General features: G+C 38.0%; 1 protein-coding gene across 4 annotated transcripts in view; it reads right to left on the minus strand.

Moving 5' to 3' along the window:
- The window catches only part of VRK2 (VRK serine/threonine kinase 2), a 93,283-nt gene extending 76,167 nt beyond the window's left edge, over positions 1–17,116 (minus strand). Inside the window, exons 1-2 of one of the 4 annotated variants that reach the window (XM_007533732.3) lie at positions 16,734–17,116; positions 14,080–14,217 (exon numbers count right to left, since the gene is read on the minus strand). In XM_007533732.3, coding sequence (XP_007533794.2) covers positions 14,080–14,212 — 133 coding nt within the window. In that variant the 5' untranslated portion in view covers positions 14,213–14,217; positions 16,734–17,116. Of the gene's footprint in view, positions 1–11,796; positions 11,905–14,079; positions 14,233–16,733 lie in introns of those variants that run through there. The other 3 variants (XM_060187239.1, XM_060187238.1, XM_060187240.1) reach the window with 3 other exon arrangements.
- Positions 17,117–17,672: the final 556 nt, after the last annotated feature.

Below are 17,672 nucleotides of genomic sequence, written 5' to 3' on the forward strand. Positions count from 1 at the left end.
GCTTTAATTAAAAAAAAAATCCACCTGTAAGTGGTAAACCAATTATATTGTTATATCTTGAAGGAAATAATTTTCCAAAAATAATACTATTATAAATAGCATTCTTTATTGAGATTCTATTTACCCAAATAACAGATTTTTTAGAAGGCCTCACTTTCTAATTACTGTGCCATTAAATTGTTATAACATTTATTATTATTTAGTGAAAAAGAATAATTCGGAATTTATAAAATTACCTTTTCCATGATGATTATTATATCACAGGGAGTTTAAAAGAGCTCTTTCGTTTTTCCTGTTGTTTGCTAAACCCAAAGCAAATGTATAAAATCCCTATTAACTAGAGGCATCAATTCACTTTTGAGAAAACAGAAAAATCCAAATTTTTACATCAGTTTGTATGTACTATTGCTCTCACTTTTATAAAATTATTGTTTGATCTAAAAGTAAAACACACTTATTGCATTTTTCTAGTTCTTAAAATCAGATCCACTATATCAGATGTTCTTTCACAGGCTCTGTGAACTTAATATTAAAAACATATCACTGATGCTTTACACTTTGAGTTGTCAGTGTGAATGAAAATGAAACCATTATCATCACTAATAGATTTCTTAAGTTAGTTGCCAATTGGATATTTCACTGTAATTTTAGAAATGGGCATATAATGTTATTTGCCACTATTTTTCTGACTGGCAATACATTTAAAATTTTCTTTAACAAAGAGTTTCAATCAGTAGAACAGAGACCTGAGTTCAAACAGAGAGGAAGACAATACAATGGTGGCATGGAGGCACCTACCAAGGCCTCAGTATCTTTCACCTTGCCAGGATTAAATGGAATAATGAATGTACAGCATTTAACACAGAACCTTAGATAGCATTTGGTGAAATATTTTAGTAAATGAAGTTGATAATAATGATGACTTCCTAAAGAGTTTTCGAGATATCCCTAGGTTTCACAGATGGATATGATACATCCGCTATTCTTTGCTTGACTTTCTTTTCTTCACTTTGCTGTGTTCTAAGTTCAGTCTCTTCACTGAGGCTTTGCTAACATTACTTCTAAGATTTTCATTAGGTGGCACTCAGAACACCTACAATGGAATGTGCTCCATGAGGCTCTTTCACACATGTTGCAGCTCCGACTGTTCCTGCTTATAATAAATTTGCAGGAAACTGCCTTTACTCCAGACTAAGCGAAGAAGAGAAAAATGGCCAGTGTCTCTGGGGAATAATTAACAAAAGACAGTTTGTTTCATCTTCATGATAAAATACTACATCCCTATTAAAAGGCAAATTCATCATTTCTAAAAGTTAAATAGAATGACACTTTAAAAGTAATTCCAGCTGATTAAATTTAGAGTTCTGGAAAAATTTAATTCATGAATATGTTCTGAATCTTTCATTTGATTTTAAAATGTATAAATGTTCATTTAAGTTTGAGCCCTTGCCTCTCAGTATTCTATTCTGAGCTAGTCAAACAAGTGGTAGCAGGCATGCTGGGCTCAATAATACTGCCTCTCATATTTAAATATTCTTTTTCACTTGGATTACAAATTAAAGACAGTCTCCTGAACACTGACACATTTTCAATGATTGATTTTGCAAAATGTGTTGATTTTTCCTTCACTGTTTTGCTTCTCTGTGTGTCAACTTTGGCCTTCTTTTTTTTGCTCCTTTGCAGCATGGCTATCTCTTTGAAGTCATTGTCTTTCTGATATGAAAAAAATGTATATTAAACTTCATGACTAATTACAAAGGAAATTTCTGATGGCAGACATAAAATTATCCATGCCCAAAGATCATAATAAAAGCTTCTATGTATAAACTCTTAAACCTTTCATCCATTTGAGATTTTTTTAAAATTAACTATTTTATTATTTTTTGTTTATATACTTTGAGAAGCAGATTTCTTATGCCTTAAATGAATCAACTGAATAGTAAACATTATTCGTTCCCTTCACAAAAGTTTGTACTTGGTACAAGGTTTACTTCAACTTAGGATACACAGTAGAATAGTTTTATTCTAGCCACAAAGGTTTTTGCCACAAGGGCTTTTAATTAGGCTTTGTGCCAGCAAAATTCCACAGCTCCCAATAGACATCCAGAAAGTATGCAAGAGAGAGGAGACATAACAAACATTGCTTCACCACTTGTGAAGTTTCTCCTTTGCATGATGCTCCTACAGAGTAGCAGGGGCTCAAACTCAGGTCCTCATGCATGATAATGTGTGCTCTTCAAGTATCTTTCAGTTCCAAAACTGATAGTCTAAACAGTGTCTGCACCACTTTTTAACTCTTCCTATATCATGACTTGGCAAAGGAGACCTTTCCATAATTAAAAAAATTTTTTAATTTATGAACTTAAGTACATGACTTCTTGTATTTTAAAAAATATTTCTGAAAAAAGAATGAACATACTTCTTCAAAACTTCCCAAAATATACAAAGACGGTATCACTAAGTCTCACAAATACAGTATCTTATACACATACATGTTAAAAGTGTAAGTACAAAATTTCACCTCAAACAGGTTAGGAAGTTAGGAAAATATTTTTTTTTAATACAAAAAACTATTTCCAGGGCTACAACATCATTTTTCAGAAACTATTATATTTATGCCTCTTCTTAAGAATTCTGGGAGATACCTTACCCAATAGCATCTGCACCTTACAATGAGTAAACTGTAGGTTCGTGCCCAAGCAACAAATGGGAGGGAGTCCCAGGGATGTGTATGGTGCTGTGGTATCTCACCCATCTCTCTCTCTCTAAAAAAAAATGTTCTGAGAGAATTTCTGCAGATTTTCTAAGTGAGTACGAGAGATATCTGTGAATAAGACAGGAAAAAAAATAATAATATGAAATGAGTGCTATGAAAAACCACATTCATGGAAACAAAGAAAAAGTTGTGAATACTCACCCTGCCCCCAGCTCGGCTTGTCTTTTTAGCATGTTACAGTTTCCATAAGACCAGCAGATACCGTTTGTTTTCATAAACAGTCCAAGAAACAGATTCTCCTAGCTTCCAATCTACCATATCTAGGTACCCTGTTATTTGGCTATTGCTTGCCTTTTTGTTAGACCAACTCTCCTCTGCCTCTAGTTGTTAATCTCATGCAGTTACCAATTACAGTAAATGCATCACAGGACACTACACTACTACTTTGGGAAACTACAATACTTAACAAGAGTACCAGCTAGCTAGTCCAACCCTAAACATAAAGTTGTAGTTTCTTAAGATTGCATTTCATAATGGGAACACTGTGTATATGGAGGGGAGTAGAGAGAGAAGTAGCCAACCTCTTCTCAGATAATGGTCAGAATACCTAAGCAGAATAAGTTGGATTAAAGTCTGTACATAAGTCAATGCTTAGAATTTCATTGCTTTTGTTGGCTTGTATCACTTCTTTAATTAATGTCACTTTCTCTGGTTTAATATCAGAGCAAGTGACAAGAGTGCTTCTGGATGAATTGTATTTTCTGAGGACTATGGCACAGTCTCCTGCAGTCTGACAGAGGGATGTGCCAGTTTTACTTGGCAGTTACAATGCACCAGCTTTAGTTTTAGTACTTTAATTTGTGGCAGTTATATGTTTTGAATACGGTGAAGTATTCACAATGGTCTCATGGAATCTGTTCCATAGATAAAGTTTACACTGTGGAAAAGAAAAAGCAATGGCTATAAGGATATTAGGAAATGTTTCTCTTGGCCACAGCTGGTAGTAGAGGCATTCCTATAAACTTAGAAGTATTATGGGATATGATTAAAGTGATCACAAGAAATGATGCCCCTCCTCCACCCCCACCCCCGCTTTGGCCAGCCTGTAGTTGGTGTGAGACGATCATAAGGAATGATATTTAGAACTCAATTTTATGCAAGATCCATTATTCAAGAGGTGAAGTTTATATACATGATAGACAAGCAGTGAATAAATGGTAGAATGGGAAGCTTTTGTTACTTATGCATTACATTGATTCTAACATTTTTGGTAAATGAAATTTGTGTTGGTATAAAATTTAGAAAAAATTCTGTAATGAGATGGACTAAACTTTTCCCTTTGGTTTGTTAGAGATCTTCCTGTTCCATGTTGAAGTGTTCAGTTGCTTTTCTCATTTGGAGTTTTCCCTTCATCTGCTTTATACATTTGTTGAAGCCTCATCAGCCCATGGTGAGAGTTGCCACGAAAGAGTTCTTCCAAACTTTGCCTGCCCTTTCTAAATTTAGGGTTTTTTACTGCAGCAGGTTGAAGATCTGGCTTTGATTGCACCTGGCTCTGCTGGAGTAAAGAAATATTTATCTCCACTGAATGCATGCTGCTTAAGTGCTGGAGGCACTTGCAGGAGAGTAACTCTCATTGGAAACTTCATTACAATACTTTCTCTTCCCTACATGAAGTAGTAATTCTCATTCACCAAAGATAGAATTTTGCCTGATACAGCCACAGGAGCTGTTTGACTTTCAAAATTAATCAACCTCTAAGCTGGGGTAGAAATGACATGTCCTTTAACCTTAAGCACAAAAAGCTCTCAATAGACAACAATTTTTATATCCCTGGATGGAAGTTTGGGGCCCTGATACTTAAACTTGATGCACATACTGGGTTTCTGGCATGCTTTTGCCCATACCCATCTGCTAGACTGGCACTCTGCCCATTCAGAAGGTGTGATGCCAGCTTCAATAGGGCATAGGTGCCAATCAAAGATGGGTTTGGAGGGGCAGCATGCAGAATGCAGCAAAAGTCAATTCTTCTGCCAGAAGATCCTCCTGTTATCATATAATGCCAATGAAGGGCCACATGCTTCATTGCTTGGGATCACATTGCATCTGTAGATGTTTCTGGCCTTCAATGTATGTCTTTCTACAGATTCTTTTCCTTCTAGTATTACATAGTGTGGTGTGGTGTGGTGTGGGGTGGGGTGGGGTGGGGTATGGTATGGTATGGTATGGTATGGTATGGTATGGTATGGTATGGTATGGTATGGTATGGTATGGTATGGTATGGTATGGTATAGTTTCCTCAAGTTTAACACTGGAGATGTTAAAGGAAAGTCTACCTGACTAACCAAAGATCATCTTTTTAAAAGAAACAATAGAAGTACTAATTGCAAAGCCAGGTAGCTAAGCACTATAAAGTCTACAAACATTTTTGCATCATTGACAAGAATGGCTATGAACACATTTTTATCTTCCAAGTAGCTAACTTCAAATTATTCTTTCATTTAAAGTTTCTTAATTTTATTTTCATTTATTTTGTAAACATCATATAGTCCTTAAAAGAATCATGCCACTTTATCTAAATATCTTAAATTTTAAATGCTATTTAAATTAAATTATCTTATTTAAGTACTATTTAAATAAAATATATAAATATCTTATCCTATTACCTTATTTTATTCCTCTCCCTTATCTAATGAAAACAGAAAACCTAAAACACTTCAAAAGCAAAAGTCTATTCACATTTCATAAGGAAGCCATAAGGTCTCAAAAGCTGAGAATTCTTTTGTTTGGCAATACAGGTGAACTCTGTTCATGAGGAAGAAATGTCCCTGTAACAACAGGTTTCTTTTTATTTATTTACTTATTTATTTTCCCTTTTGTTGCCCTTGTTTTTTTATTGTTGTAGTTATTATTGTTATTGTTATTAATGTCATCGTTGTTGGATAGGACAGAGAGAAATGGAGAGAGGAGGGGAAGACAGAGAGGGGGAGACAAAGATAGACACCTGCCGACCTGCTTCATCGCCTGTGAAGCGACTCTCCTGCGGGTGGGGATCTGGAGGCTTGAACCGAGATCTTTATGCCGGTCCTTGCACTTCACACCATGTGCGCTTAACCTGCTGCGCTACCACCCAACTCCCAACAACAGGCTTCAAATTTAAACCTTGCCCACTGTAAACAGTTATAACAATGTGTGTGTGCGTGTGTGTGTGTGTGTGTGTGTGTATGTGTGTGTGTGTGTTACTTAGACTTTTCCTTAAAAGTCTATCAGTAAAAATGTTGAAAATGAAAACCCTTAATATAAAATGCTAGAAAGACAAGATGTTTAAAATTATGACAATGGGCCTGGAGATAGTTTGCCTAGTAGTGTGTGCCCCTTACCAAGCATGAGGTCCTGGTTCAGGCTCCAGCACTACACGGGAGTAGCAAACATAGCACTAGGGCATCTACATGAGTGATGCAGAGGTGCTATTTTTGCTATATCTAGCTCCAAGTTAAAAAATTAAAAACTAGATCAGGTTTGATCTCCAGTACCACCAATAGCCATAGCTGAGCAGTGTGCTAAGTAGGCTCAGGAAGCCATTCAGTAAAGGCACCATGTCTATGTGAGGCCCTGAGTTCATTCCCTGGCCCCACATAAAGCAATAAAACATAAAAAAAAAAAAAAAAGTAAGCAAAGGCTGATCCTTAGGAGGTCTCTTTTTATACAAGAAGACAAAATTTTGTAAATACTTCAATTGTTAATTGGTAGGCAAATAAATGAAAACTGCTTTCTCAGGAAGCAAATCCAGAAAACACCGGAGGAAGTCAGACACTATTTTGTTTATGTGAGGGAGAAAAGGAAAAAGGAAGGACATTTGGAAGTAGTAATAGGTATATGTGTGACTTAGAAAGGACTGTAGAAAAATGGGGAAAAATAGATATATAGACAGATATAAAGTCAACCCATATCTGCAACCTTGGTAGAACTATTGCTGTTTCCACTTGAAGAGGCATGGGGAAACAACTCTGGTCCATGGGAATGGTGTGGAATTATACCCCTATTATTAACTTATACTTCCGTAAATCATTATTAAATCAGAAATAAACAAATACAAATTAAAATAAACTGCTTTAGAAACTCAAAATAGTCTACAGATGGCACACAAAAATTTAAAGTATATCTTCTAGGGTTTTCATTTCTTGTCTGTAGATCTAACAAGAATTCACAGAAATTAGGCTGGCAAAATGCTATAAGTGAGACCCAGGTTTGAGCTTGGCCCTTACTACATTGAAGGAAGCTTCACTGCTGTGGTCTTATTTTCTCACTTTCTTCCTCTCTCCCTCTACCTCTGTCTTTACCCAAATAAAGAAAAAAAAATTAAGAAAACAGTTCAGGGGCCAGGTGGTGGCACACCTGGTTAAGTGCGCACACACTACAGTGCATAAGGACCCAGGTTCAAGCACCTGGTCCCCACCTGCAGGGGAAAGCTTCGTAAGTGCTGAAGCAATGTGTCAGGTCTCTGTTTCTCTCCCTATCCCATCTCAATTTCTCTCTATCCAATAATAAATAAATAATATTTAAAAAAAGAAAAAAATTCACAAAAACCTTTGGGTTTATATCACCTATTTTATTTTTATTTATTTATTTTATAGAGATGGAAGGGTAATAAAGAGAGAGAGACAAAGAGAGAGACCTGCAGCAATGTTACACTGTTCCTCCCTGCAGATAGGGCCTTGAACCTGGGTCCTTGTGAATGGTAACATGTGTGCTCTTCCAGGTGTGTCACCACCCAGTGTTTATATCACCTATTTTTTTTTAATATTTATTTTATTTATTTATTCCCTTTTGTTGTCCTTGTTGTTTTTTTTTATTGTTGTAGTTATTATTGTTGTTGTCGTTGTTGGATAGGACAGAGAGAAATGGAAAGAGGAGGGGAAGACAGAGAGGAGGAGAGAAAGATAGACACCTGCAGACCTGCTTCACCACCTGTGAAGCGACTCTCCTGCAGGTGGGGAGCCGGGGTTTGAACCGGGATCCTTATGCCGGTCCTTGTGCTTTGCGCCACCTGTGCTTAACCCGCTGCGCTACAGCCCGACTCCCTATATCACCTATTTAATCCCACAAACTAACTTAGCATCTATACTATAGGTTCTAGTTCAAGTTATTATTTTTATATTTTCTTCAACAGTATCACCTGCAGAATTTTCCAAAAGCAAAGTGGCACCATAAAACTGTATTGTCTCAGATAAGACTCTCTGTACTTCTCTAAAAAGCACTGCCAAAATAATATTTAATACACTGCACATGTAATGAAGCAATATATATTCGAATAGGTCCATTTTCCTGCTAGCATTATCACTCAGCTCTTCTGAACTTTATGAACATATCTTCCCATTAGGCATGCATTAAATGTATACTCTCAAAAATTAATCCACTAAGGGGCTTGGGAGATGGTTCAGTAGACAGAGAGATAGAGTTGTAAACCTAAGTCCAAGTTTGATACCTGGCAGAGTGATATTCTAGTTCTCTCTCTCTCTCTAGCCAATTAATCAATGTTTTTTTTTTTATAAATTAACCCATTACAGATGACTAAATATATAAACACATAGATTAACAATCTCATCTATTTCCTCATCAGTCTAATGAATTAAATGTTAACTATTTCTAAAAACTCTATTCATCTTTCCTCCCCTCATAAAAAAAATATATTTCCTGGGAGTTGGGCAGTAGCACGTGGTTAAGCGCACGTGGCATGAAGTGAAAGGACCTGCCTAAGGATCCAGGTTCCAGTCCCCGGCTCCCCACCTGCAGGGGAGTCGCTCGCTTCACAGGCGGTGAAACAGGCCTGCAAACGTCTATCTTTCTCTCCCTCTCTCTGTCTTACGCTCCTCTCTCCATTTCTCTTTGTCCTATTCAACAATGACAACATCAACAACAATAATAACTATAACAACAATAAAAACAAGGGCAACAAAAAGGAAATAAATAAATAATTATAAAAATATTTCCTTTCTTATTTTTTAAGGTAAAATAGTAAAGGAAATAGAACATGACCACAAAAATGTGGATGAAGTCTAAACATAGATAATTGTTGAATACCTATCTACTTGAGAGTTCAAAATTTTTTCCATCTCCTAAATCAGTGTTCTTTCATCCTTTTTTTTTTTTTCCTGTTTTTACAAAGAACCTTGACTGTGTTTTTCAAACTTTCCTTTTCCCTTTTTTAACTACTTCTATTAATGCTACCGGCACAATATTTCTTCAAGTTAAAAGTAAATGAAAAATTTCTCTGCCATTCCTCTTTTACTATAAGTAGCTAGCTATTAAAGAATTGACCTCAAAGCCAGAGGACAGTTTTACGTGCACAATGAATTAAACAAAGTGATTAGCTCCTTCTCAGCATTAGGCAGCAAACACTAATGAAGTGTCTGCTAAAACAATGTTTCTAGAAAGAAAAATACCTGAGTGTAAAACTGAACACAAAGCTATTAAAGAAAACTTGAATTGGTTTGTGTTGTCATTTATTTACTTATAGAAAGTGATGAAAGCCATGAAAGATTGTAAAAAAAAAAATATGATGTACTATTGTATACATTTGCTTATATAGCTTTGAAAGTAATCAGTGAAATCTGAGTCTAATGAAGTTACTGCTGATGGTACTTCACTAAGGAGCTGATTCTGATTTATTCATCCTACTTTTTATGGAACAATGACATTTGGAACACACACTTTATTATATATTCTTAAGTATAGAGCCTTTTCCTCAAAATAGCTAAACATTTCTTTAAAGACTTTCCCCAATGGCATACACTTGCAAATACTCTCAGAATCCAGGTTCTAAAATGCAGATAGTAGAGGATGCGGCATAACATATGGAACCTTGAAAACTGTTGTATAACAAATATTGTTTTGGCAAAGAGAAAAAAAGGATATGTGGCACACTAAAAGAAACAGATTTTTTTTTTTTCTATACTTGAAAAGGGACAATAAATCACATGCCTGGGCAAATATATTCCTTTTTCCTATCAAGAACCATAAAAGTAGTAAATATATAGAATACAGACATTTAATTTTGAATATGCACTTAAATATTTTATCAGCACATATTCACAGAGAGAGAGAGAAGGAAAAGTGGGACAGAAAGATAATAACAGGGCTTTATGCCTCAGCTCTCAGAAGTCCTAGGTTTAATCCTTGGTAGCACACAATAAATCAGTTTAACAGTACTTTGGCTTCTCTCTTCTTAAAAATAAATATTTTTAAAAATTTTACTGAAAAAAAGGGGGTCGGTGGTGGTGCACTTGGTTGAGCACAGGTTACAATGTGTAAGAACCAGGGTTCAAGTCCCTATTCCCCATTTGCAGAGGGACAACTTCAAAAGCCATGAAGCAGTGCTGCAAGTTCCTGCACCCCCCCTTCTTTTGTAACCAGAGCACTGCTCAGCTCTTTTATGATGATGGCAGTGTGGAGATTGAACCTGGGACTCTGGAGCCTTAGGCACTGGAGTCTCTGCGTAACTATTATGCTATCTACCCCCGCCCCTTCTCTCCCTTTCAACTTGTCCCTATTTATTAAATAAATTAATAAAATGTTTTTTTAATTATTAAAAAATATATAAGAAGCTGAAAATGATTCACTTAGTAGAGGTCACATTTCTCTGGGTTCAAGCCCTCTCTGCCACCACACTGGAGTGCCTACAGGAAGTTTTGCAAGCAGTGGATTGCTGTCTCTCATTTTTATCTTTAAAAAAGAAAAAAGTGGGTAGCGCACAGGTACCAGGAGTGGAAGATTCTTGCAGGATCCAAGTCCTAGCAACAACCCTGGTGGCCAAAAAAAAAGTATATATATATATGAGAAATACAACGATAATGATTGGTTTTCTCTAGTTTTTTGATATTATTTAATACAAATGTAAGAAAATTAAAAATATAATTAGTTATAGGATCCAAGACTATTTCAGCCATATCAGAAAAAATGTATCCAACTTCATATCTATGACCCTGAGTCAAGACATATATTAAAGATCTTAACTCTTTGCTATAAAAGAATGCACTAATTCAACATCTTAATCAATATTTATTCTATAGGGAATTCTACCCTTATGAACTCTAATACTCTGTAGTTTTTATCTGTATCTTTCAATATAGTAGCTACTAGTCATATGAAACTATGACACTTGGAATGAGACACCCTGGATTTCAAAGACACTAAGAGTAGAAAAATTTATTAGAAATTTTATAACATTTTGAAATATTTTAGATACACCAAATTAAATAATATATGCTAGTGAAATAAATCTCACCTGCTTCATTTTACAATTTTAAATGGAGTTCCTGATTTCACATGCAATTTCTCCTCTGTATGACTTAAATTTCAACTCAATCTAGTACTTAGAATTCTACCATTTTCCAAGCAACTTCAAATCTTTTAAATGGGGAAACTAACCTTTGTTCAGTACATTTTTTTTGTGTTGGTGCTTTCTAACTTGATTAGATACCAAAGAGATTATTTTTTATTATATTTATTTATTTTCCCTTTTGCTGCCCTTTTTTATTGTTGTTGTAGTTATTATTGTTGTTATTGATGTCTTTGTTAGATAGGACAGAGAGAAATGGAGAGAGGAGGGGAAGACAGAGAGGGGGAGAGAAAGATAGACACCTGTAGACCTGCTTCACTGCCTATAGGTGGGGAGCCAGGGGCTCCAACCAGGATCCTTAAGCAGGCCCTTGTGCTTCGCGCCATGTGTGCTTAACCCACTGCACTACTGCCCGACTCCCACCAAAGAGATTATTAAGTAGTAATTGACTGCATTTCACTCATTCCTTCAAAACCACAGTCTCAATTTTTATCAGAAGAGCCTTATAGTTCATGACCCATGAAGTATATCTGCTGATGAAGAGTGGCAGGATATGCCACCCTGAAGAAGACCCTTTGGCATAAGGATATTGTAAGCTGAAAGCACTTAAAAAATAGCTAATGTAGCGACAAACTTCAACTGAATTCCCCTTATTTACCTTAAGATAGATTCTCAAAAAAAAATAAGTTTTTTTAACCTCAATTATTATAACCCTTCAGGGAAAAAGAGGGATACAGTTTACCTGGTAAGCACAGGCTGTATTATGTGTAAGGTTTCTGGCCACCACATGGGGTCATCACACAGAGGGGAAGTTTCATGTTTCATCAATGGAGGAGTACTGCTATGGTGTCTCTCCAACTCTTTCTCTCTGTCTAACCAAAAAAAAAAAAGGCTGGTGGAATTAAGCCGGCAGGCACATAGCCCCAGCAAAAACTCTGGTGACAAAATAATCCTAAGAGTTTCATCAGCCAGGAAAGTCTGGCTTTTACTTTCAGAAAAGTATGCCGCTCCCAACAAACTTAGATACAAACTGTCATATTTTCCACCTACTTATTATTCTAAGGGCATACTGTTCATCTTTTCAAAATTAATTTTCTTTCTCTTTCAAATTCATTTAAGTGGCCTATCCCTTCCCCTTTCTTACTAAGGATGCATATAAATGTTCAAATCTCACTGTTGGGGGGGAAGAACATTCACTTTTTCTCCTGATGTTGTTCAGATACATGTAATATTATAACATAGTAAGTGGGGGGCTGGGTGGTGATACATCCAATTGAGGGCACACATGACCATGTGCAAGGATCCAGGTTTAAGACCTATCCACAACTGCAGGGGGGAAGCTTCACAAGCAGTGAAATGGTGCTGCAGCTGTCTGTCTATATCTCCCTTTCCTCTTCATTTTTGCGAAAAAAAAATTAAATTAAATTAAATTAAAATTAAAGTTAAAAATTGGCCTGTGTGGTGGTAAACTTAGTTGTGCACATACACTACAGTACATAAGGACCCAGGTTCAGGGCCCTGGTCCTCACCTGCAGAGGAAAGTTTCAGGGCTGCAGTTACTTTGTCTCTTTGTCTCTCTCCCCTGCCCTTCTCAATTTCTCTATCGAATCAAATAAATTGAATTTTTAAAAAATCTAAAAAAATGAATTTTGTATCTCTCCTTCTGTTAATCTTTTTGTTCATTTTAGTAGATCCAACTTTCAAACTTAAAAGAATAGAGGGAAAGTCTTTCCTCTCCTACAGTTCACAGTGTTTAATGAAGAACCCAAGGTTCCTCAGAGAAGGTCTTTTACAGAGTCCATCAATTTCTAAAGGAACAGATGCAATAAATCAATTCAAGAGTCTTTATCCTTGAGAGGATATTTCCTCATTATTTCACTATAGATTTGAAGTAATCTTGAATGATCCTTTTAAATTAAATGTAATGTAATTAAATATAATGTAATTTAAATTGAGTCAATATAATTTTTTATATTTATTTTATTTATTTATTCCCTTTTGTTGCCCTTGTTATTTTATTGTTGTAGTTATTATTGTTGTTGTCGTTGTTGGATAGGACAGAGAGAAATGGAGAGAGGAGGGGAAGACAGAGAGGAGGAGATAGACACCTGCAGATCTGCTTCACCACCTGTGAAGCGACTCCCCTGCAGGTGGGGAGCTGGGGTTCGAACCGGGATCCTTAAGCCGGTCCTTGTGCTTTGCGCCACCTGCGCTTAACCTGCTGCGCTACAGCCCGACTCCCAATATAATTTTTAAAATGTACATGTAGTGTAAAAACATACTCAATTGGGATTCCTTATCTGTAGCAAAAATAAAAAACACAGAAGATAACTGACTGTGTCTTTCCCGTTATCCCAAGGATGACCCATAACTATTACTATTCTAAGTGCATAGCAGAGTAGTTGATTCATTCCAGGAAATAGATGCCTTGAGGCAGTAAGATCCCATTTCCAAGTGAAGTCCACTTAAGAAATGACTAGAACATCATATTACTTAATAATAATGCTTAAGACTTACAAATGAAGCATATTTACACAGTTGTGTTTCTGAGGTGTAAAAAGGCAATGTTTCCAAGAAAAGATGCACTGAAAAAGGGACATTAACATTTTGTCTTGTGATCTTAGAAATTACGTTCTGAAATGATTTCTGAGAGTCATTCAAGAAGTTGTATACAACAAAGAGTAGATCAATCATGACTTAAGCCTATATATTCTCTCTCTCATTTTTTTTTTAGGATTTCATTTATTAATGAGAAAGATATAAAGAAGGGGAGAAAGAACCAGACATCACTCTGGTAAGTGTGCTGCTGGGAACTGAACTCAGGACCTTATACTTGAGAGTCCAGTGCTTTCTCCACTGCGCCACTTCCTGGACCACTATATATTCTTCAAACATTTGACATATTCACTATTTGACAAAGTACATTTGTGAATTTTATCTCAAAGGTTTAATTTTCAAAATACTAAGTAATCACAGTTACAGTCATATACATAAGAACATTTAATAACTTATAGATATACTTTACCTAAATACACCAATCCAAATCCTCCAGAGCCAACCATCTTGCCCAGAACCCACTGTTTTCCTTCCATATCATCCAGAATCTTGCCTTCTGGAAGTGGAACAGGAAGCTGGTATTTCTCTTTTTTCGGTGGCATCACTTCTGCTGGCAGAAAGGCTGAGATGAGAAAACCACAAATAAAAACAAGTAACTTTTGAGTTAAACACATTTTTCAAAATGTCTCCTATAGAGTACATTCCAAAGTTCCTAGAAATTTGGATTCTGAAGTCAACTCAGTTTGGGGATGTCCACACACTATGTTCAAATTAAAAGACTCATATGCACTATAGTGTAGAAATCTAAGAAGTACCAATATAAAAAAAGTAAAAAAAAAATTGGTGTTTCCAAAATTAGTTTAGAAGTCTATAACATATATTTAACAGTGCAAGATAAACCTTAAGAAATAAACTAGTTCCCAATGTCAAAACAAAAAATAAATTTCATATACATGCACCTATATCCTTAATTGAGAATGTTATGTCAAATATGAAAAGACAGAGATGGTCAGATAAAGGGAAGGGAAAGGGAGAGAAGGAAGAGGAGAAAGAGGAGGTTGAGGAGTCATTTCCTTGAAAGGGGGAAGACAGGAGAAGTGATAATCTATACCACTATCTAGCATAGTCACTGACAGAATAAGAAGACTCTCAGTAAATATTTCTTTTTTAAAAAAAAATAATATTTATGCCTGTGGGGTTCCCAGGGGCCAGGTGATGTTGCACCTGATTGAGTGCACATGTTACAATGTACAAGGACCCAGGTTCTACCCCCTGGTCCCCACCTGCAGGGGACATGCTTCACAAGTGTTGACATAGGGCTGCAAGTGTCTCTCTGTCTCTCCTTCTCTATCTTCACCTTCCCTCTCGATTTCTGGCTGTCTCTATCTAGTAAAAAAATAAAGATGATAAAAAATAACAATATTTGTTATTGTTTAGAGACAGAGAGAAATTGATAGGGGAGGGGACGTAGAAAAGGAGAGAGACAAGACAAACACCTGCAACCCTGCTCCACTGCTAGTGAAGCCTCTTCCCTGAAGGTGGGGAGCCTGGGCCTGAACCCTGGTGCTTGTGCAATGGTAATGTGTACACTTAGTCAGGTGCGCCACCTCCTGGCCCCTCAGTAAAGACTTCTTAAATGAGCCTGGTATTTTCAAGGATGAAAGCAAAGCTCAAAACTACTGGGCACTAGTCTTTCCACTTGCGCTTCTTTCCCTACCCTCATTAAAATGCAAATTTCCCTAATTTAGGGATTGGCGTTCTATCACAGATTTGTTTTGTAGTCACCAGGACTTCACTGCTCCAGGCTCTTTTTTTCTGAGAGAATGAGACCAGACATAGAGAGGGAAAGATACCAAAGCACCAAAGCTTTCTCCAGTGCCTTGGCTTTAACCTACTTGCCTATGCAGCACACTGTCCAGGTGAGATCTTTTGCTGGTCCAACAAAAGTATACAGTTTAAGTCAAGTAACTGTATTTGCATGCAGGTTAAGTGAATTTCACAATAAGATATTTGAAAATTTCTTAGTGAGTACATATATCTGAAATTAAATTTGATGATGAAGAAAATTATAGTCCTCTAAGTTACTGCAAACAACTTTTTAAACTTGTGAGTGCTTTTGAAATGTTACTGTAAAGTTTTTATTGTATCATCTTCTATACTCTTTGCATGCAAGTTTCAGATCCTTTTTAACAAATTACACTTAACTACTTTAATCCAGTTTCACTTATAGCATCCACCAGAAACTGTCTAGCTCCTGTTCATGGAACACTAGCTTGAAATTTAGATAGTAAGCTATGCCTAAAGCAGATAAAGGTTTTGTGAAGTTTCCCTCTACCAGTATTTTATCAAGGCCATAGGCCAATAAATACTTATTTTGATGTCTCAAAACTTAAAATATTAAAAAAAAAAAAACTTTTCAACAAAGCGTACATTCTAAATACAAATATGGCAGATAAACTGAGGGGAGAGTGCTGGGCGATGGCACATCTGGTTAAGTGCATGTTACTACACACATGGACTCAGGTTCAAGTCCCCAGTTCCCACCTGCAGAAGAAAGGCTTCAAGAATGTTGAAGCAGTGCTACAGGTGTCTCCCTCTCCCTCTCTAGCCTCCTTCCCTCTCAGTTTCTCTCTGTCCTATCAAATATTTTAAATTTTTTAAAAATGGGTGGGGGGAGGAGGGGCTTGAGACACCAGGCAGGCACTGATGCTGAGATGACTTTCTTATACGGAGCGACAGTTCCCGGTTAATGATACCGGCCTCTCTTTAGCTTCTGGGTTTCTAGTCTGGGCAGTGAGAAGCACCCCCAAGACTCCTCGGTACCAAACACCAGAAGGCCGGGCTGCGTAGGGCTCGGGAGGGGCCCGGGCGACAGGCCGCAGGTGCCGGCCAGGGAGGGAGGGCAAGGGCTGTGGCCAGGCCTGTCCCCTCCTCAGCGGCCTCGGGACTCCCTGGTCGCGCTGACGTCAAGGCACTACCCAGCTCCAGCTCCCTCTGCACCCCTAGAAAAGTGAACCTCAGCCCCGCCGCCTCCTAACTCCTAGGACCCAGGCTCCAGGCAAACTGAAGTTGAAAGGATTAGCCATGTGCTCCCTCCGAGTTAGGGAAAAGTACGCAACGAACCGCGGAAGCAGGGACTCCGCCTGGGCCGGGTAGTGAGCGCGTCCCGAAGACCCCAGTGTTCGGCTCCCAGGGCAACTCTTCACCCGGCTTGAGGCGGAGGGTGGTGGCAGAAGCGGAGCTGGGGCCCCCAGAAGCCGGAGCCGGAGCGGGAGCCGAAGCCCGAACCACAGGGAGAGCCGCAGCGCGCTGGCCCCGCCCACAGAGCCGCCTCCACCCGGCAGCGATCTCGAAGCCACCCGCGGCCTTTCGGGGCCGGGCGGAGCTGGGCCTGCAGGTCCGCCTAAGGCGCGCTCAGCGCGAGCACCGGCCTCTAAAGCGGCGGAACCAACCTATCCCAACCCGGGCGTGCTGTGCGGGTTCCCCTGGCGCCTGTCGGTATTGGGGAGAAGCCCAGCCCGGAGGGAACCTCAGCACGACTTCTGATAGGCAACTGCGTTTGTGCCTGCCATTTTCATCTCTTTCAGTCTGAAGGATGAGCCCAAGGTTCGGTTTTATGGGAAACAAACTCTAGGACATGTTTTGTTTTGTTTTGTTTTGTTTTGTTTTGTTTTGTTTTGTTTTGTTTTGTGTGTGTGTGTGTGTGTGTGTTTTGGTGTGTGTGTGTGTTTTGGTGTGTGTGTGTGTGTGTGTTTTGGTGTGTGTGTGTGTTTTGGTGTGTGTGTGTGTGTGTGTGTGTGTGTGTTTTGGTGTGTGTGTGTTTTGGTGTGTGTGTGTGTGTGTGTGTGTGTGTGTGTGTGTGTGTGTGTGTTTTGGTGTGTGTGTGTGTGTGTGTGTGTGTGTGTGTGTGTTTTGGTGTGTGTGTGTTTTGGTGTGTGTGTGTGTGTGTGTGTGTGTGTGTGTGTGTGTGTGTGTGTGTGTGTGTGTGTGTGTGTGTGTGTGTGTGTGTGTGTGTGTGTGTGTGTGTGTGTGTGTGTAATGTTAAGTCCCGGGTGCCTGAGT

Source organism: Erinaceus europaeus, chromosome 3 (genome assembly GCF_950295315.1).
Source record: "Erinaceus europaeus chromosome 3, mEriEur2.1, whole genome shotgun sequence".
Lineage (NCBI taxonomy): Eukaryota > Metazoa > Chordata > Mammalia > Eulipotyphla > Erinaceidae > Erinaceus > Erinaceus europaeus.